General features: G+C 38.9%; 1 protein-coding gene across 1 annotated transcript in view; it reads right to left on the bottom strand.

The window, feature by feature from the left end:
* The window catches only part of AIG1 (androgen induced 1), a 124,744-nt gene that overhangs the window by 72,856 nt on the left and 29,778 nt on the right, over window positions 1-22,110 (bottom strand). Inside the window, exons 2-3 of the mRNA XM_066545700.1 lie at window positions 15,247-15,402; window positions 4,459-4,560 (exon numbers count right to left, since the gene is read on the bottom strand). Coding sequence (XP_066401797.1) covers window positions 4,459-4,560; window positions 15,247-15,402 — 258 coding nt within the window. The remainder of the gene's footprint in view (window positions 1-4,458; window positions 4,561-15,246; window positions 15,403-22,110) is intronic.

The raw sequence follows: 22,110 nt of genomic DNA, 5'->3' as shown, positions 1-22,110 counted from the left end.
CACTCTCCAGTGGGCTCAACTTTTCAGCTGGCTAGTCAGCGGTAAGAAAAGAGAGACAACTTGTGAAATAGAGATTCATCTCTTGGACAGGCTCCTTCCTCTTCCTTCTTCTCTCTTTCCTCCAACTACTATTTGTCCCAGTTTTTGTGCATTCTCTTGAATACCAGAACAGAGGGTAAGTCTTTCTAGAAATGCCTTTGTTTCCCATTTCCTGAAAGCAGCTTAAAAAATAACAGAGTACAAAACTGGAAGAGCTTATATAGACTGCAGTGGCACAGAACTCAGACAATAATCATTTTTCCAACTCCACAGATGTAGAGCATATTTCTCTTCCCCCCTTCCTGACCTCTCCTCTAGGGTCTTCATATGAAGACATTACTTTGTTTCTGACCTCCAGAGCATTTCAGCTTCTCAGTAAGTAATGTCTATCTCTGTATTTTGCTTTCCTTCCCACAAACAAAAGATGATTCACATTTTTAAAACAAATTTGAGACAGTGTCTGCAAAAACCAAAGAAGGACTCTTGCTGAAATGGTATGCTAACTTGGACAGATACTGCAGGCAGTCCTGCCATGTAACCTGGCTCAAAATCAGCAATGCTCAAGCGTAAATTAATTCAGTCTACATATCTGTTTATGTGGGCATTGGTTAGAATACGGGCAACCTCTAGTTTTACAGCCTGTGCTAATATTGAAGAGAATATAATTTCTGAAAAAATTAGCCATGCATCAACCTGGCCAGCCCCAGCACAAGAAGTTGCAAGGAATGAGCTGATAAAAATCCTACTACTATGACACATCCATTTTACACGCTAAAGGTTAGTGTTCAATTAAAATTCTTCATACTGCTAAAGATCAGATAGCCAGCCATCAGAAAGTGGAAACAGTATTTCCCATGGAAAATATGCATTTGGAATGATGAGCTGATATGGTTCCAAACTGCAGGACAGTCTCCAGAAAACAAATGACATCTTTGATGAAAGAGTTCAGCAATTTGGCAACTGAAATTGTAGCCCATGAAGATGAATTCATCTGCATAACTAATAAATCGAGGAAGTGCACTTGACAGTTCAGAAACAGATTAAGGCTGAGACACAGCTCTATTCTCCAACAACTCTCTTTAAACAGGTAGTTATATCTGTGGACAGAAGCTTAGCTTCAGCTACTCAAATGTGTTCCTTCAGATAATAAACAGAAATTAAATCCTTGTGTTGGTCAAATCAGCAGCAACCGTGCTATTGATTTCCATGGTCATTTATCAAGTCATAGTGATACCATTGGTTATAGATTAATGAAGTGACTGACATGATGCAATACATCAGTTTTATGGCACAGTACAACTCTGTCAGTGATACCTTTCACAAGTGTATGAATCTGCACATATGAGGTACTATCTGGTACCATAAGGCATCACTTTATACACAGATTTCCCCAAATACAGGAATTATGTTTGTAACTAATACAGAGTGTGGGTCTGGGGGTGTGTATATATCAAATATAGATATAAATATAAATAAATGTATATAGGTAATAGAAAGATATTCTTGAAACTATATGCAATTTTATGCTGAATAGGTTCTGCATAGCAATAAGCCTCTCTTTTTCTATGAAAATTTATAAAAATATTAAAATTGAATTGGTAATGGGACTACATATTTCCAAGGTTCATTTCCCTCATGTTTCCCATTTCTACAAAGGAAGTTTTTCTATAATTCTGATTTTTTTTAATGCTGAAAAAGTGTTGCTATGAAGGACTGGTATCTCTGAGTATTAACAAGACATTACAGTGTGTTCAAGAAAATAGGGGTTTAGATATGGACGGTGTTGTAACTGCAAAGAAGGGATGGGAAAGAGGAAAAGAAAAAGGAGAAGGAGAACTAATTACTATAAGCTTAAAAAGCAGCAGGCTCTTCAGCCCAAATCACTTCTTCCTGGGCTAAGGCACTGAATTGGATGAGCTTTTCAAACAACTTCACAGAGACTTCAAGATAGCGACCTAAAAATGCTTCTAAAGTATGAATACTCCCAAATATTTTAATACATGCCCATATTACTAATGGAAATATGATTGCTGTTATTACACCCAGATTTCATGACTTTTCACTCCTTTTCTATGTATGGATTTTGCAGGTTGATGTTGACACTTGAGCAAGTTGTTACAGCTGATCATAATACAGTAGAAGGCTTTTTAATTGTGCAATTTTGCAATTTTTTTTTTTTTGGCTAAAGAAATATTTTGGGGAAATTGCTGTGAAAAAATTCTGGATAGAGTGTTCACAGGTTAAGTAATGTTTGACCTCATATCCTTAGGAGCTGTACCAGATACTTTGTAGGAAGATTACACAAAAGTGGGATTAATCAGCAACATGACAGAAGCTAAACAACCCACCTCTCACTGACAGATGAGAGTCTCTTGTGTGAGCTTTGTTGTGCAAGGTTGGGCTCCAGCATGGCCACCCTTGCTTTCAGAATAGTTATCATTCCATGCGCACAGCTGCTGTCAAAATGTGCAGGAATACATGAGAATAAATGTTTATTTCAGTATAAAGCAATAGCCAGGGATCCTGACTTTTTAAAACTATTCCCAGAGGTCCTACCCTTTCACCAAGTGGGCCTCTATCATATTCTCTAAAATCTGCCTGTCAAAATTTTAACTACTACTAAGTAGGGTGCAAGCATTCTCAAGGTAGTTTAATAACCCTTTCATACTATGATGAGCAATGGATCAGAATTAATTAGCATGAAAGCTGGTGAGGATAAAATGATGGATAAAACATCAGAAAGAATGTACTAAATGTGGTGAAAAGCCCCACAGCCATAAACTTCCCTTGTGATCTAACTGAAGAACACTTGGATAAATAGAGACTGACACAGAAACCAACTCCTTTACAGAAGTCTTTCAAAAATGCTTTCTACAATATTTCAAGTTGAAAAAAAAAAGTCTAAAATAGTTGGACACAATACATTTCAGGAAACTCTATGATGTCCAAAAACCTCAAACAAAAGACCTCTTCACATATTTCACTAAGTATACATCTCTACAAAGCAACATGAGCTTGAGTTGCCTTTTAGTTAGCACACAGAGAAGACTTCCTGAATACCTACGGCCTTTTGCTGCCAACTGCTTCACAATGTACATTCATGAAAAATGTTATGGGTTAGACACTTCCAGTATATGGAATGCCACCTGAAAGAAATGTCATCAGAACTGGGACTGATCTGTTGTGGGGAAAAAAATCAAGATAAGCACGGTTTAGCAGTGTTTGCAAGTTTTCAGTTCATAACCTCAAAGCTCAAGGGAGTACAGCCTGAACAAATATAGCAGGAGTCATCAGACTCTTTCCTCAGCTCTAGATACACACAGTATCATGCTGTTCCTTTCAAAACATCATAAAACAGTACAGTATCTAGCAGAAGCTGATGCTCCTTTTGTCAGTAGCAACTCTCATACCGCTCCTTTGATACAAAATCTGGGGAACAAATAAACAGCAGTGTCATCTGCCCCACTCCACAACCGACCCATTTATCAAGCACAGCAATGGTGGGCAAATCTTGACCTGCTGTGGTGATAAAGTTCACACACCTGGAAGGATGAACTCTGCTGTTGTCTAGTGATGAACAGCAGTGCCAAATGGTTTGCGACATCTTGATGAGGAAATCAAAGTAATAATGAAACATTTTGCACAGATGCAACTAGAGAAGCAAACATGACACTTTTCAGCTCCAAATGCTGCATCAACAGTGGAAAATAACTGATGGAAAATTGTGGCCTTAACTTTCCCTTGGCATTTAAATATATAGTCGAGAGAAAGGATGTCTGACTTCACATAGCAGAGAGGGATTAAAAGGTCAGTTTTCTTCTCAAGAAACTACCTTTATGAATACCAATGCATCAATTTTAAAGCTTTGCATCGAACATATAATTCCACATTATTAAAAATATTCAGATACAGGTTCTGCTACATAAGTTTGGTGTGCTTGAGTTATTTTTCTTAAAACACCCAAGTCCAAAAAATAGAGATTTTTTGAAAAAGCATTTTAACTAAAAGTTTTCATCATGAGTTATTCTTTGGTAGACTGGTAAAGAAACATTCAGTTAAGTGTTTCTGTCATTTTAGAGAAAGATTGTCAAAATCAGAACCTCTGTTTTATGAACAGTCTCTTCCTCATGACCATGGTGACATTTCTCTGGGAAAGTTACCTTATACAGGAAAGAGTTGACCCCCACAAGCCTGGGATATAGGACATGTAAGTTCAAATCTCCAGTTTCAACCTAATAAGGACTCAAATACAACTCCAGAAGACAGGGAAGGAAAGATGTTACTCTTCCTTGCAAATCACATTCCTTAATCACTTCTGAGGGGATTAGCACCAAGAGTATGCAGAATCATGCACAGAGAAATCAGTGTCTTTCTTACATTTTTGTTTATGCAAGGAAGTGTTTACATTACTTTACTCACCATTCCGTGATTTAGCCATGCTGGTATAAAATTATCAAGGAGCTTTGGGTAAACCAGTTCCCTGTCATAGATATAGATGCTCCAAAACATCGTCACAACAAACTAAGGAGAAAAAAAAGACAAGACATTTTTAAATATATGCTTCTGAAAAATTAGTTGCATTCTTTAGATAGCAAAATGGGTCACTTAGCAAAGGATTTAGAGACAGACATGGGCATTATTGTTCTTTGACCAAATACTGTTATAATCAACAGTTTGAATCTGGATTACTCTTTGCATTCATTGAGGTTTTAACTTTTCTTCTTTTTTTCTTTCCTGAACTTTTAGCCAGGAAAAAAAATCTCATTTTTGACTTACATGCCTGTGGCCAAATTACAAGTGAATATTAGACTTTAGTAGCAGATGTGGCACATAAATAATGTTTCTCCAATAACAGGATAGAAAACAAATGGAAAATCAGCTAAATATCACTTGGAATTCATACAACATATCAATATGAAACATTCACTCCTGAACAGAAGCCTGTAAATTCATATTTGCACTTTTCTGTGTCAGCCATCAAGTCAGCTTTAAAAAAAAACAAACCAAAGAACCTTTGATGACTCTGTACACAATTCACACACAATTCTCTGTGGATTGGGATCCACAGAGAAGAGGTCTAGTATCCTGCTCATTTGTCAATATGAAATTTGACTTGGTTCTTCTCAGAGACTATTTACTAGGGGTCCAGAAAACAACCATGATTTCCTGTAGACTGAGGCCAGGACAAATGGATCAGATAAAGTTTACAGTAGGCTAAATTTTTGCCGAAGTGTTCACATATTCTTTCAAGTTATCCTGATGTCTGAAAGGCAAAAGACAATACAAACCCACAAAAATGTACAGAAATAATAGTTTTAGCTTACCTTAGCTGTGGCAAGTAAGTATTTTTCTAATTAAAACACCACTGCTTTCTTACCTTGGATTTGAGTCATAGTTTTCTAGTAATAAAAAAGGCTTATTGTTCATAGCAGGAAAACCTAATACCTGGGCCAGGAGCTTTTCAGTGACCATTTACAGGGGCTCTCTAAACAGAAATGCTAAATCCAAGTTCAAAAATTGAGAGCCAAAAGATAGAACTTTCACTGAGATAGAAGGGAAGTATTCAGTTACGTCCAAACTGATGTGGCTCATGATCTTACAGATCATTTATAGAATCAGTGAAAGAAATATGGGGTGAGCATAGCACATCCTGCAAATTAGTAGCGTGTATAATAGTGTAGGCATAAGTTATTTCATTAGCTTCTGACTTTAGAAAGTTAAAACTGAGGTTTGCAGTTAATCAATGGCACCTTGTTCTAACCACAGACACGCAGACTTTGGCCAGCCAGTTATGTGAATGACCTGAACCAGTACACTGTTCCCTCAGTGTGCATACAGTACATAGTTTCTTGGTTTCCAGCACAGTTGTCCATCTGTTACGACAGCTATCAGTGCCTGCTCAGAATAAGCTTGGATTATTTGAGTAGTGCACAGAGGCCAGGAAAAAAAATAGGTTATGATGGACAGCCCGAAAAGTACTGCAAGTGTAAAGCACCCCACAAGAAATCTCTCTTCTGGGTCAGTCTTGGCACTGGCACAGCGCTGCTCTTTACGCACCTGCTGACTCATAAGTGCCAAGATATGAATAGCTGAACAGCAGGAAAAATGGAAGCAAAGTATCCTCTTCTCTATAGGCTTCCTAGAAGTCATGTATTATCACAGTGGGTCTCTGAGAACCTGCTAAGATCAACTGGGGCATAAAAACATCTTCTCAGGCATATGAAGACCAAGATTGAGAATGTTTTTTTTCCCAAGGAAGTCTCAAAACAAGAAAAATCAACCAGGATTAGACTGAACTTTATTACACTGAATAGAACAGAGGTAGCATGTTTTGACCTGTGATTTTTGTGTAGAGCAGAATAAAACAATAGACTTTGTCAAGGAGGTAAAGACAAGAAAAGAGGGGACGTGCCATCTGTCCCTTAACCAAAGTCAGCCAATGGATGGAACAGGCTCAGCCTAGCTGGTTGCAACCATCTGGAGCTACAGACGGCAAATGCTGCTTAGCAAAGCACTATCACAAGGCAGACATAAAGTAAAGGAAGTGTGCAAAACCAAATGTGTTACAGAACTAACCTATCCCAGAGGATGACCTGGTATGAGACTTAACACAACAGGGAATCTTCCCCACAACACCCTGGGGAAGATTCCTTCCAGGGTCTGAATGGTTCACCTTACTCTTCTTTACAATTAGCTCATTTGGATAAAATGAACTATAAAACTTAACTATTTTGATAAAAGGAATTATAATGAGGGCTTGCAACATAGTTACTTTGGCTGCTTCTGAATTTGTTTACTTTGATTAATGAGCAACTGTTGGTCTGGTACTTTTAAGTACCCTCTACTATGCTTACATTTTGCCACTGGCAGACTTTTTATTTGGGCTGGGCTTTGCTAAGATCCCACGTCATCATGTACTGCCAGACCATGACACAACTGAGCTGCTTCTTTACACTGCCTCTTGTAAAGTCCCGGACCTGCAAGATGAGTTTCTTATGCTTTTTTAATACACAAGGCAGCACACAGGAGAAATGAGACAACATTCTCAGGAGGTTAAGCAATAAACTTTCATTTGCAAACTTTAGAAAATAAGGGTACTTGGCAGATTTTAAAGAAACATTCATTCAAAATCAAGCATTTCACAAGGCATTGGCTTAGTGAACTCCAAACCATACAACTCTTAAGTTACCCAGATTTTGAGAAGAAGAAAGGGGGGAGGAAGAGAGAAATATTAAAAATCATTGCTTGAATTCCAGTGTGATTTCAGCTACTGTGAAATCCTAACAGTGGGCTGTGACCACATGTGCTATGCAACTGCTTTTATCTGCCCTGGTCTCTCAGATCATTCCCCCTTTGGTGGGACTTTTCCTGTCCCAGTGGCTAATAGCCATTCTGGGGCTGGACTAGAGGCTTCAGGGCGGTGGGGGTGGAGCAGTGCAACATTCCACCTATGCAGGACACACCCTGCCCCTGGTCCCTTTGGTTAAGTACACTACCCCGAGGCTCAAAACAATGACTGAGACCAGAACAATGGGAAACAGGATCTTCTTCTTCTTCCATGGTGGCAGTAGTAGGATTCTAACCTAGCAGAGAGAGGGAGAAAAAAAAGGAGAGGAAAAAGAGGAAAGTGTACAAGAAATCACACAGCGGACAATTGCTGCTTCAAGAATAAAAAATAGAAGTCCAGTCAGTATAGGGATTCCACCCTATGCAAGCCTTCATCCCTCACTGTGTCAGTTCCAGAGATGGCAAGAAAGATGCAAATCAGGATCTGGGGGGAAGAGTTCATGAAACCAGTCTTTTGGCTGCAGTGATTGGAAGAGTTCAGCAGACTGGTTGGCAATTTTCTTTACTTTTGCTTGTGCTGCTTAAAACAGCATTTTCCTACAGGTGAGGTTCAGAATTTCACATATTCCTTGCCCATTTAGTAACAATTTATTGAGGATTAGACAATTTTATAAAATAGTTTTTGACACTTGCTGAGCTTCTAAGTTGAGCTCCAAAATGGCCTAATGAGTCCAATTTAAGATTCTCTATTGCAATGTAATTGCACACCTCACCAAAAAATAGAAAACTTAAGGATAAGGCAAATTTTCAACAGTTAGGCTGCCTTACATTTTGGAGCTGATAATTTTACAAGTCCAGGTGTCATTGTAACCCAAACACATTTCCTGTATTACCACTCTCATCCCTTCTACCAATGTGGTTTCAGGGGGGGTCCCCAGAGTCCATATTACAGTAAATTATCTTATTACAATGCTAGAGATCCAAATGCCAGGATAAGGGGGAATATCAGGGTGTACCATGGGAAAGTTACATCAAGTTAAAGTTCTTAGTCTGGTTGCCTCAGGGAGGTTAAAGGTATAACAAACACTCGAGCCATTTCTATCTATTTGGCATATTTTTCTAAACAGGGTCCTGGGTTCAAACCAAATACCTTCCTAACTTACTAAACCATTCACTGGTTTCCAAATCCAAAATCCTTTCTTCTGACATCTTGACCACTTAGGACTTCTTTGCTTACAGCTGGAGAAAACTTTCCAGCTGCCACCTCAGTCTCTGTCAAGCCCCTTCTCTGTAGGATCACGCTTCATGCATCGCTTTCCACTACCACATGTGGTTCCTCTGGCATCAAACTACACTTCTTTCTCAGTTCAAAATAATTCTATACCTTGTTCTGAGGAAGTAGGAAGGGGTACACAAATCTGATTTCATAATCATACGAAATCCTGTCTGAGCTTCCAAGCTAAATTCAGGAAGGAATCTTTTCCACCTGCTGTGGCAACCAGAGAGAAGACACAAACAGCCCAAAACAATGCTTGTAACATTTATACACATACTGCAAAACTACTGAGGCAAAACAGATATGAATATAAATATCACAAAACATATTAAGATAAAAACATATACAAACAGTCACTGCAGCAAAGAACTGTGTAAATCTTCAGTCCTGTTGCCACTTCATCTTCTCACAGCCACATCTTTGCATGGAATGCTTGTAGAAGGAGAGACAAAAGAAAACGCAGTCCTACTTGGACCAGTTTTAAAAAGCAGGGATTATCCATCTGCTGTTAATTTTGTGTTCTCTACCATGGGTATCTTTGGTTACCTATGCATGCACGTTCAGGGGGGTCTTTAAGACCAGCAGGACTTCCCTGATAGCTGGGAGGCCTACCAGTACTGGCTGACCAGGAAAATGTATGGAGTTCTGGGCATCATCAGTCCTTTTGTTCCTGGAAGGCATGGTAGGTGTCGTGGGACAAAATGCTGTAAGTCATGGACATCCACTTATTCTCCATGGGTCACTGACTTTGGTCACAGTGTCCCACAGTTGATCAGGCACCTTTGGATCCTGAGGTCTCAAAAACCATTTTAGGAGACCATTTGTCCTTTCTACTATCCCATTGGCTTGTGGATGTGGTGTAGGGGGTATGGAACACTCACAGTATCCCTTCAGTTTTTGCCCGAACCTGGACTATTCCTGCTGTGAAGTGACTGCCATTATCTGATTGCATTGATTTTGGTTTAGGAAGGAAACTGAATTATAATTTTAATCCTTTCACAGTACTTTCCCCTGTAGATCATGCCACTGCTTTAGCCTGCACTTGACTTGACACTATTTGTACGCCTATCAGCACATATTATTTTGCTCCTGATTAATTAAAAGGACCAATGCAGTCTACCTGCCAAATTTCCCTCAACTCCTTTCCCATCCTTAGGTGCAGGGGGGAAATGTGCAGGGGGTGTTCCTCCAGTTTGGGTGCAGCACTGGCTGCAGACAGAAATGACTGTTTCACAAGCCCTTCGGGTGACAGGACATCCCCTACTTACCACCTCTCTTAACAGGTCTTTCATCCCAGAGTGGCTATGCTTCACATGCAGCCATTCCAACAAATATCTCCATTTCTCTTCTTATTCTGTTTCCTTTTCCTCAGCTAAGATAGCCAACTGAGTGACAGAGTCTACTTGGTCATTTAAGATGTGGGCTGGATGATCCCCCTTCTGATAGGCTGCTACCCATCCAACTGATACCATTTTGGATCTTGCACTTTTCAGAATTTCTCCCCATTTCTCTTTCTTTCATACCAGCAGTCTTTATACCTGTGTGTGCCAGTGGCTAATAGCCAGTCTGGGTCTGGATTAGAGGCTCCAGGGGGCGTGGTATCATCCCACCTTTGCAGGACTTGCCCTGCCCCTCTTCCTCCCTTCCTTTAGTTGTTCTGAGCCAGTACTCACTTTCTCTGGTCTCTCACACCTACGTAAGCCTCAAACAGAACTCCAGCTCTTGTGCTCATGTTGCCTTCCTTGTGGCATAATTCATCACCCCTATGGAGACAGACTTTGTACTATATTCACATGCCAGGCTGAACAGGCTGCTCATATGAAACAAAAATTTCAGAGAGCCCAATACTTTATTTTCCTTTGTTCCTAAGGCAAAATGGCACAAATATTACCCTTCCACTTCCTCTGTAGACACACTCAAGGCTTTGAATTCAAGGAAGAAAACAGGCACCAGAAATTGTTTTTTACATTTCTTTGCACAGGAGCCTCCTAAGACTGACAGATTTGCAAAAATAGTACTGGGTTAAACATAAAATGAAGCAACATATAGAACAGAAAAGTCCCTCATTTGCAGCTTATCCTATCTAGAATCTGTAATGATTCTATCTGTCTGTAATGATTATCTATCTAGGGTCCAGTCATTATAGACCAAAGGAAACCTCAGATTTGTCAGAAGACCTTGGAACCTGGAAATATGGAATAGCTCACTTATTACAGTGAGAAGAAAGACTGCTGAACAAATACACAGTGGCAGAAAAAAATAAGGCTGAAAACAAACTGCTGTCTCCCCACTTATGGAGGTATTCCTTGAGTGTTTGTCCTCTGTCTCTGAAGCTTCAGAGGACACAAGCACAGCATGTGGCCCTGTCAAGGGAAAAGTTTTAAAGGACAAGCTGGGAAACGGATAGTTATTCAAAAGAGAAATCAAGTGGCTTTGTAAAAACACTACAAATGAAAGCAAAGAGAAACTAAGAAAGTAAAGCCAATAAAAAGAATTTTACAATTTGCACTTTTACATGAGTCCAACCAAGAAATGTTATGCAAACGAAGAATGAACCCAGTGGAACTTTATTTTCCTACACTATGTGTTTTTGGTTTTGGCTGGGCTGCACAGTTCAGTCATTTCCTGGATGGCTAATGACAAAGAAAAAAAAAAACCCAACCCTTGTGACCCTGACACAATTTGTTGTAAGTACAATTAAAGGCAAGCTTTCTACCTATCTCCCAAGACACTTGTGGTTAACTGTGGGTATAAATATGTTGTTTGTGAACTTCTTTAACAGTTAGAGGTATTTACATCTAGAAGAAAAGTGGTGTTAAAGGCAGACCACAGTAGGTAAAACTTGGCATGGTACTGTCTTTAGGTAGGATTGAGAGCTAGCACAATACACCAAAGGGATTTGAAAAGCACCAGTGACAGGAATCCCAAGGAGTGGGGGAAAAAGCCCAGGGAAAACCACTCTCAGAAAACAGACTTCAGGGGGCAATTGTACCACTACTCACTAATTATCCCATCACCAGGCATCTTGTCATAACAGATGAGGGTAAAATCTAGAAGAGAGATTTTTGCATGGTTGAGTCAGTTATGGAAATAAAATTATGCTATAGTCTGGTCAAGTAACGAGGTAACTAGGAAACTGCAACAAATGCCTACACATCTTTTCTTGGCATAAGATCACAGATCAGCATAATTGATGATCTACAGAAGGCTGATCAGCTTTCCTTTGACTCTACTATATGGAGAAACATGAAATAATAAAGCATGCCTGATTTTCTCTCCTTTGTATCACAGGTTTTTAAACCCATAAAAGTAAAACAGAAAAAATGAGGTAATTCTGGTCAGTTTAGACTCTGATTCAAACACAGCTGTTGATGCTACATGATATAAAATGTCTGTGGTAGAGTTTGTGATTTTCTAGGCAGCAATCTCTCTTTTGATATGTAACAAGATCAATTTTTATTCTTCCTATTTTTAATAAACACAGTCTTAAACAACCAGAAATGCCTGATTTATCTCTTCTTCCTTTTGTTCAGTACAAATTACAAGAAACATATTGATAAAACCAAAACACTAATTAAGCATAGAAACATGGCAACTTAATTATTTATGTCAAACAAGTAGAAAAAAAGTAGGGATAAGCTAAACCACTGGTGTAATGTCTGACTTTTAAGCATGTCTCACATCACTCTAGCAGTGTAAATTACTCTCATATATATCTCCTTTACACAGATAAAGGATGGCAAGTCCAAGTAATTATAGATGAAAATTGGTAATGGACTTCTAAAATGCCTATGCAAGCAATTTTCTTCAGTGGATGGTTCCTAGTCTCTTAGGCATTTGAATAGTATTGCAGGCTTATAATGAACTAAAAAAGGGCTAGGAAGTGTTGCCCATAGACTTTTTTGTGGCGTAAGGCTTTACTGCACAGAAAATTAATCTGCTGATTTCTGATTTGATTCTCTGAAGAGTCATGTTAAAAAAAGCAACAATAGGTAAATAGTAGCCATGATGTCCTTAGAAGAGGTTCATGTTTATTTCTCAACTCTCCTATGAAATATAGGTTGGCAATTCAATTTTATCAGAGTCCCTGAAGATACACAATGCATATCACAACACTGGAGAGATGTGATTTGCTGCACAGATTTTTCAGGCTTTGATTTGTTTGCAAGATTTGCTTTGTTGTGAAGCCACAAAAGGAGATTATTTACCCTTGGGCTGTTCTTTCCCTCCTTTGGAAGGTGGGAAGAAGCTGGTGGTCAGACTTCCCAGATGGTTTGTATGTTTAGTTTCTCAGGAAGTCTTAAAAATTAAGAACTTGGTTACATTTTTTTTTTCTCACATCACTGTTTAACTTGCGAGTGGATACCCCTTTTCTCATCGTTTTTTCAGAACAAGTCATCTCAAGGGCTCCAGTAAGCAGGAAATACAGAACAAAATGTGGTGAATTGCTCTTGAAAAGCTGCAGTTATTAGGCTTTAAATGCTCCCCTAGTATTTGCATTATTGCCTAAACATGCCCTGTGTAAAACACTGAGCAATAAAAATAATTTAGATGTTAAGATAACTGACAAGTACTTAAGCATGATCACTACTGTTACATTAGAAACCCAACAAAGATTTTATTCACATCTGCCCAGTTTTTATGTGTGAAGGTTCCCTTGTGTCACTACTGGAAACTGCTGAGAAGCTCCATGGAGAGCTAGGTGGGTGAGTCTCAAGGAAAGAAAGTTTGCATTTACAATTATTTTCTTTTTCTTTTTTCCTTTTTTTTTTTCTGGAGTGAGGAAGCTGTTAAAAGAATATGAGAAACAAGGGAACTTTTAACTTTTTTTTTCTGCAGACACTCTGGTGTTTAATGCCTTCCTTCTAATGAAAACCTCCATCATAGCAAAACTTCACTATTTTCTTCCACATAAATAGCTCTTTGGATGACAACATCTGCCTTAGATGTTTGCTACTTTTGGGCCCTGCACTCTTCCTATCTGTAATCCCACCAAAGCAGAGCCTGCAGTGAAATTCTCCAAGATCTTGAGAAGTTTCAAGGTCAGGAGCATTGCAGGAGTGGAGGAGCACACAGACAACAGTATGAGCTAAAACAGTGGCAGGAAAGAATCCCTGAATCCTGAGAGGTGTGAGAGACCCAAGGTGCTTTGATCCATGTGAAGGAGTACACTTCTAGAGTGAAAAAGGCACTTAAAATATTTAAACACAGACAAATAGTGGGAAGTTGTTCTCCTTTTTCACTTCTACTATCAACACAGGAAAAGCATCTGTTGCTACTCATAATCACAACTACTTCTAACTCCCTATCTCCCTTAAAAACACAAATGCAACATAAATCTCTGCACCCACAAAATGCATATTTGCAAACTTGTCTATGGACAAATTTTCTACTAGCTGTATTACCTGATCCAGTCTCCTCTACCATTGCTGGAAAACTGCAGTCTGCTACCCCAACATGAATTGTGGCAGCTCCCAAAAGGCAGCCCAGCAAGTATAATAAGGGAAGGCTACCAGCTGGGTTTTTATTAAAGAAGTACCTGCAGTGTTTCACATATGTTTTGCCTTTTGTAACTTTGCAAAAGCATTCTACATATATTGTGAAATTCCACATAAATGGTGAAATGAAATTCTAATGAAGCATCACTGAATATATGAAATTATAAGTGATAGATTGATATGTTAGCTGCTGTTAACTGACAGAAAGTGATCAGCTGTTGTGAAAGTACAGCTTTAAAGACCTCATACAACTTTCTAATAGTCCATGAAAAAAAATCTGCTTCTAGTGAATTTATTTTGAACTACTGTACAATGAAATAAGAAAAAGAGAATTAAAGATTGATCCTGAATTACAATAAAAGCATTAACTTTAACAAAATGTTCACACATTTTTGCATTGCAGTCTAAGCTTGGAACTAGACTGACATAGATGACACTTCCATATAAAAACTCATGAAATTTTGGATTTTTAGCAGCTTTATTATCTATTACGTAAAGACACTGAACACCTCTTGCCATTGAAAGTGATGTGCAATGTCCCAGCAAAGCAGGATCTGATCCAAAGAATATTTTTCTTTTTTTAAAAGACATGTCAATCCCACATTTTCAAATACCTTCTGTGTCCTTTTTAACATTACTAACAAAACCCCTTTTTTTCTACCTCCATTATTCTGTCAGCTCTGAATCCCTTGTGGAATTAACAAAGAGCAACCTGGACTTTTGCTTCTCTTCCTGCCCATGTGAAAATGTCTTACAGCCCAGATTCCCTCAGGTCATTATGGTGTAAAACATGCCACAGTCAGCACTTTCACTACTCCTGATGATGACATGTGGAGCAGAAAAAATCCAAATTGAATCCCAAGATGCTGCTGGTACAATACACATATAAAATTACTTGTACGATAAAGCTCCTATTGTAACATGGCTTTTTTATAACAAACCAAAAATTATTTCAGCAACACACTGTATATTCTGTTCCCTTACACCTGTGAAAAACAAGAGAGTAGTAAAATCATCTCTCCCATTTTCCCCTTTCTGCATAGTCTTTCATATAGTGATGGGAAAACCTTTCAGGAAGAAAACATTCAGTAAGTAACACTGTTCACCCAGTTAGCAAAGACATGCACAGATTAACACTGTACTTACCACTCCCACAGGGAAAGCTAGAACAGCCATCATCCAGTCACGGAGGGAAATGAGCTTTTTCAGTTGCCTCTCTTGCTCTTGACTGTCATTCCCTCTAGTGAGAAGACTGGACAGGTCAGTCAAGACGCAAATCCCAAAAAAGACAGCCTGGATAACCTGCACGGAAGGAAACACACTCTTGAACACATCTTAATCTTTCTGTGTTCCTTCTCCCATTTCTTCTTCTCTTGAACAGAGAAGACCAGCCCTTCAGCAGAGGGCAGGTCAGACACAGGCATGCATGAGGAATATTGCCACAGAATTGACATGGGGAGTGGGAACACATCAGTCTCTTAAATATGGGTAGAGTTTATTCACATAAAAGCCACGTGTGCTTCAAAGTGGTGCATCTATAGGGGGAATCCATGTGAGTGGAAGGACCATCCCAGAGGTGGCTTTCCACCCTCAGCTCAGATATGTGTTGCCTGCTGGGAACTGAACTGCAGCCACCCCTTCCTGTGTCACTCCATACAGCTCATCCCCAAAGCAATTGCCTCTGAGGCAGAAAAGTGAGAAATGCTCCCTGTGAGAAGAAGGAAAAGAAACAGAAAGGAGTGTTTCCTTCCCTTGTGACAGGAGGTCTCTCTTGGAGATTCTGCCTGTCCCAGACACTCCACCTAAAGGCAAAGGAAGTGCCTGAGACTTCCTGACAGACACAGCACATGGCCCAGGTGTCAGCAAATCTATCTCTACTTCATCTCAGGTAGTATGATAGAACGAGAAAGCTGCAGGAGTTATTCACTTTTCCTGATGGCAGTCTGTCATTTTTTTTTCAATTTTTCCTTTTTTGCATTTACGTATTTGTGTGCAATTTAAGATTATCTGCGATATTAAATCGTTAGTTTAATCACCTGAACCCACTGATTTGGTTCAAACTTGACTCAATCTTAATGTGATCACTGAGTTTTTCTCTCTTAATTGGCTTAGTAAAACTGTAATAAGTTAGCTCAGGAATGCTCTTGCCTGAGGACTTGCACATCCTTTCTAGTACAGTTCAGAGGAAGTGCATGCAGCTTGTTTACTCCCCAAACTGGAAGCCCAGGTCACAAACCCACACACATCAGGTAATCTCAGGTAAGAAATCAACAAAACATGGGCTTGGTTCCCAAATTAGACAGTGATTAGTCAAAAAACATAAACACATGTATGCTTAGAATTCATACTTCATGTATTTTAAAGCAAGCATGGAGTCCTAGTTTAGAAGTCTTACTGTAAACTAAGTGTTCCACTGACCAAGCAGAAGACTACCCATAAGAAATAAGAATAGCATATACCCAGATGCTGCAAAATACAATTTATTATCTGCATAGATCTTTGCAGCATTTACACTACAGTAAGGCATGTACATGCAGGCAGGAAGGATGGACGGAGAGAAATACCAAACAGATGTTGGCTACCAGGAAGAAATCCAGAGATTTGTAATGATTGTATGGATTAAAGTACACTTCCTTCCTCAATAATCTTTATATGACCCAAACACTTGTAAATTCTGGCTGTAAAGCTGTGAATGACAAACACTCAAATGGCCCCTGGATCTGCTTGCAATTCTGTTGCCGTTGCTTTCTCCTCTCCAGGCTGTAGCTACATAGAATTTGCTTGATAAATAGATGAAGCAACATTACAAAACATTCCCTGAAGCTGTGAGATGTGACAGACTACTAGTGCTAGAGCTGTATATTGCACTAGAAAAAGGTATTACTATTTCAAATGACTGCTTGGAAAAGTTACAATCTTCCACATAATCTTTGAAAAGCCTTTTAAATGTAAGTTGGGGCTTCTTGGAGCTACTAAGAACTCCTAATGCACTTTTTCATATTATTTGTTTGAAACAAGCACTTAGTAGAAAAAAAATCTTCCCATACTCAGCCCTGTTTTCCACCAAACAGATGGCCTATTTGGAGAGCTGAAATAGAAGAACTAATTATGCATTTGCTTGACTTATGAAGAGATATGATACCATCTACTATTCACTCAAGAGTGTGAATGCCAAACAAGACGGAGATGGGAAAAAAGTATAGCTAACAGTATGAGATCAATCTGGGTGTTAAAAAGTTTAGGCTGAGTACCAGGAAATATTTCCTAACAGTTAGCTCCATCAGACCATGAAATAGTTTCTCAGAGGAAGTGGTGGAAGCCTCATGGCTTGAGTCACTCAAACCAATATTGGACAAAACACTCAATAATGTACTGCAGGGAACAGTATTATGCTGGCAGGGTTTGGAAGAGTGACTAATGGATTGTTTGCAGCTCTAACTACAATTCCCTGAAATGGTCCCTCTCCAAAGAAACACAGACTCAAACAATCACACACCCACTTTCCAAGGGAATTGAGATTGTACATCCACTAATCAATCACAAACAGAGCAACTTCCCTCCCTATTATCCTCTTATGAACACAGAGCTTCCAGAGAAAATGTAATGATATCATTGGGAATGAAATCCCAATTAGGAGTGACAACCCCTGAAGGGAAATACCCAAAGATTTCAGAGGGTAGGTATGAAGCAGACTACTCTACAAAAACATTAACAAATAAAAATCCATATAGGAAAGAGAAAATTACATCTTCATTGAGAACATTCAGAGCAAATGAAAAACTTGTACAATGTTCAAGGAGGAACAGTTACAGCTTAGTCATACAAATAATGTACATACATTCACTCCATTCATTCTACTTCCTTTCCTTTCTAGAATGCACAAGAAAACTTTTCTGACACCTATCAACACCTGGGATTAGAGTTAGGACCTCCAGAGCTGCATGAGTCTCAGCAACATTAATTAAACAGAATCAGTAATGATTTACATCCTTTGTGGGTCTGGCATAGGAAAAGCACAGCATGCAGCTACTGGTGTTTTTTGGTACAAAACAAAGTTTTAAAGCCCATGCTCCTCAGTATGAATGCTGTTTAACAAATATGAAAAAAGCACAGCAAGGAAATAGAAACTCCCTCTAAACAACGTTCTCCAAGGTGCCCTGGTGTTACCTCAGATTTCAAAAGAAAAAATTATTATGAAAATTTATTTTTATTATTTTGAAAATTTGCAAGTGGTAAATCTATACATGAAACATCCTCAAGCTGTTAAACAGCTGACTTTTTTCCCCCTTGGAAATGTAAGCAAGAACAGTATTTCAGAGGAAATACTTTCCATTTTTGCCTCTAACTAGAGCTTGAAGGAAAACAGTGATTTAGAAAATGACAAATTTGACAGAAAACAGACAGAGCTTCCTTATACTATCTAAGGGTATAGATAGACAGTATGGATAGAATCAGAAACTTATGAGCAGAGTATGCAATCCCAAGAAAATAACTGAACAGGTATAAAATACTGCTGATCCTTTTTCTCCTAGAAGCCTAAAGGGGCCACTGCTACTAGGGTTGATACTACAGTACCTTTAAACTGTGATCATGTAATGACAAGTAATAACAATGGCCATGTAAAGGATGTCAGTAAACAAAACTCAGAGCAGAGAAAACACTTGATAAGTTGCTGCAGGAGAAAAACAGCTATAAACATAAGATGAAACCAAGCAGCACAGAAACCACCTCAACAGTGAGATGTGTTGAACTACATGGAATAAACTAATTGTATGTGTCTATCTACTAAAAGAAAAGAAAAACTTGCTTCAGTAGGACAGTTTTTTCACAAGGACTGCAGCTAATGACCTCCTCATACTACCCCTAATTTGACTTCTTAGAGTCAAACAGAAAGCCTATTTCTAGGTATTTCTAGCCTATTTCTATTTTTTCTCATAAATCTATTTCCAGGGCATGGAGACTCCCTTCTCCCCCATGCCATGAAGCTCCATGGTGTGAACAAGATCTCCTGAGATTATGAAAATTCTGTTACTAGTCTTAACAAGGCAGAAAATCCCTCATTAAATTCACTGAATCTGGAATTTCATTCTCTTTCAAGTTCACTCTCATAATCAGAAGCACTCCTTGAGCTCTGGGCAGAACTGGAAAAGTCTCTGCAAGCACTAATACCATCCAAGGGTAATTATTCCTCTACCTACCTGTGATTATGAAAAACCACTGTCCTTAAAAACAGTTATCATCTTAGAGATTAACACCACTTACTTCATGTGACCTTCTATGAAATAAGGCTTCAGTCTAGCCTGGCAAAAAGCACTGCCAGAATAAAACATGGGAGCAACATTCACAAAATCCGCAAGAAGTAACAAAAAAGCACTAAGTAACCAAACATAACCCACATGATAAGATGACTAATTCACAGAAGGCTGTCAGGGAAGCCTTACTGATCCATGGGGGCAGGAGTGGCAGGGGGCAGTCAGGGCACATCCCATCCCCAGCCAGGAGCCAGGCAGCCAGTGGCACAGGGGCAGTCCCAGCCTCAGGGCATCAGGCATCCCCTTTGGGACAGGCCACCCAGCTCAGAGGTGGGGGGACAGGCATAACCTGACCCATCAAACCACTCAGGCTTGAGACACATGTTGTATTTCCACAAGAAGATGGAAGTTCAGCTCTACCAGCATGCAAAATCAAACTGCTGAAAGTTGTAGTTTTTCTTGTATTTCAGATTTTACAATCTGTCAAATGAACATGGTCTGATTTTCCTCTTCAAACAATGGAAAATTATTTATAACCTTGGAGTATCTAATACTGCTCACTGTCACCTTAGCTTTAATTTCTCCAGCCTCTAGACACCCTCACTTGCTGTAACAAATGAACTATGCTTCAAGCAATTCAGATGACTGTTTCAAGTGGTGTTGAGTATTTGGGCTGTTTGCAGGCACCTGTGAACAGGCTGCATCCTTAACAACAGCTCGGTTACCTGTATTTGCAACATATGGAGGAAGTTCAGGATGAGAGATGGAGAATAACAAGGTATTTTTAATAGAAAATGCTTCAAATGAAGTCATGGGTTGTAGCTGCTTAATAAATGTTACTGTTCTTCATTGTATGGAACTGCTGATTGCTCTTGCCCATTGCCATTCCACCACTACTCACAGGCACACTGCTTTATTCTTCTCATTTCTCCTCTTCTTGCTGTATCTTTGTCAGTTATGACAGCAAGCAGAAGCTGGACAACATTACAACATGTAATTTTTCTATCAGAGATGCCAGAGACTTCAGATAAGAAAAAGGTAGATCTTTGTGTCTACAGACAAATGAAAGAGAGACAAAGAAAAAAAATGCAAGAACCAAGAGCCTTTTAAATACTAAAATACAGTGTAATACATCCAACCACTAAAACTACAATTAATTAGGGTGCAAGAACCATGAAAAAGCAGTGTGCTACTCAGAATCATTATTTCTGTGCAAGGAATAGGGAAAAGTACTCATATTTCAAAGGTCAGAAGTAAAAAAGAAGCATCACCCCAGAAGATTCATTGACAGTAAGCTGAGGCAAACAGGCAAGCTTATATCGCATCTTCTTCCATACCAGCTGCAAGTGCCGTGGTTGTTTTAGGTTGCTTTGTTTCTGAAGCAGGTTTCAACATCATAGGTCACTTCAATACGGAAAGGGATGAGCCCCTGGCCCATCAAAAGCCAGTAGTCTCAGAAAACAAATACATCATATACAGAAGAAAAGTAACAGACAAGGCAACAAAAACAGAGTAAGCCAAAGGAATAGTTAACACAAATGCCATCTATTTTACTTTGAGTTGTTTACTGGTTAGGAACCTTAAAGTATTTCTCCTATCCCTCCTTTCTCTTTTATTTACACAAATTAGAACTAAAAACTACACTAGTAAAACATGACACTTCTATCAGAAGAGACATTAGAACCTCAGTAACTGGATAAAGGGACAGCCTTATAAATGTCCAGCACTGTCCTCATCCAAGCTAATGACTCATGTCTCCCTTTGCAGCCTTCGGGGGGGGGACGGCTCTTGTACCCAGCATGTTGCATATGAAGACTAGTCCTTAGTAGGAAATTTAACTTCATTTTCATGGTTTAGTCATAAGATATGAATCAGCTTATAAAACATGCCTAATCCCTTACCACATTATGTAAATTCAGGGACTCCTTTGACTATAATCCTTTATATTCGACATAATCTCCTGTGGTCTCTTTCTTTGAAGCCCACCAGCATTGTCCAAATATAACCAAAGATGGGATTTTAAACCACTGAAATTATATAGATATACAAAAGAATAAAATCTACTAAGACATGAATATGCATAGAAGAAAAAATTGTTTGACTCTTGGGTCTAGTTTTTATAGGTACTACACTGTTCAACTCCTAGTGATTAAGCACGTATTATGAAGGTGTGGAACGGGGACCAAGCATGTAAGATAACAAGATCTTGTGTTTCCATGACAAGAGATGCCTTTTAAAATTATGTCTGTTGGAATGCAAGATGTGTTTTAATCTGGACAGACAAAAAAGCAACTCAACAGGCTCTTCCTTTCTCTTTTCATCTTCCCTCCTCTTAACCCAGGAAAATCCCTTACTCTGTTACTCTTACTGGAAAGGTTAACTTAGACCATTCAGTTTTAGCATGATTCCTGACTGTCTCATAAAATTTCCAAAAATATGCAGCACAGTTCTTGGAGAAATAATGTATTTGTGCTAACATAGTTTTAAAACAGTTTTTATAATACTTTAAGTACTTCTGTAAGGACAAATATTCCTTACTACAGCAAATTAAACAGAAATTCGGTACACTAGCAAAAAAATTTGGAAATGTTATAGTCTTTGACAGCAACAGAAGCATCTTTATTCTTTTTACATGGGTGCAATACCACCAGCAAAAAAAAAAATCCATAGTGGACAACTGAGGAATTAATTTTAAAGTGCTACTCTATCTCAGCTGAGTTGCATAGATGACATTTCTAACATGATCTCAGCATGACAG

This window comes from Molothrus aeneus, chromosome 3 (assembly GCF_037042795.1).
Source record: "Molothrus aeneus isolate 106 chromosome 3, BPBGC_Maene_1.0, whole genome shotgun sequence".
NCBI classification, from domain to species: domain Eukaryota; kingdom Metazoa; phylum Chordata; class Aves; order Passeriformes; family Icteridae; genus Molothrus; species Molothrus aeneus.
This window is presented reverse-complemented; position numbering and strand designations above follow the sequence as displayed.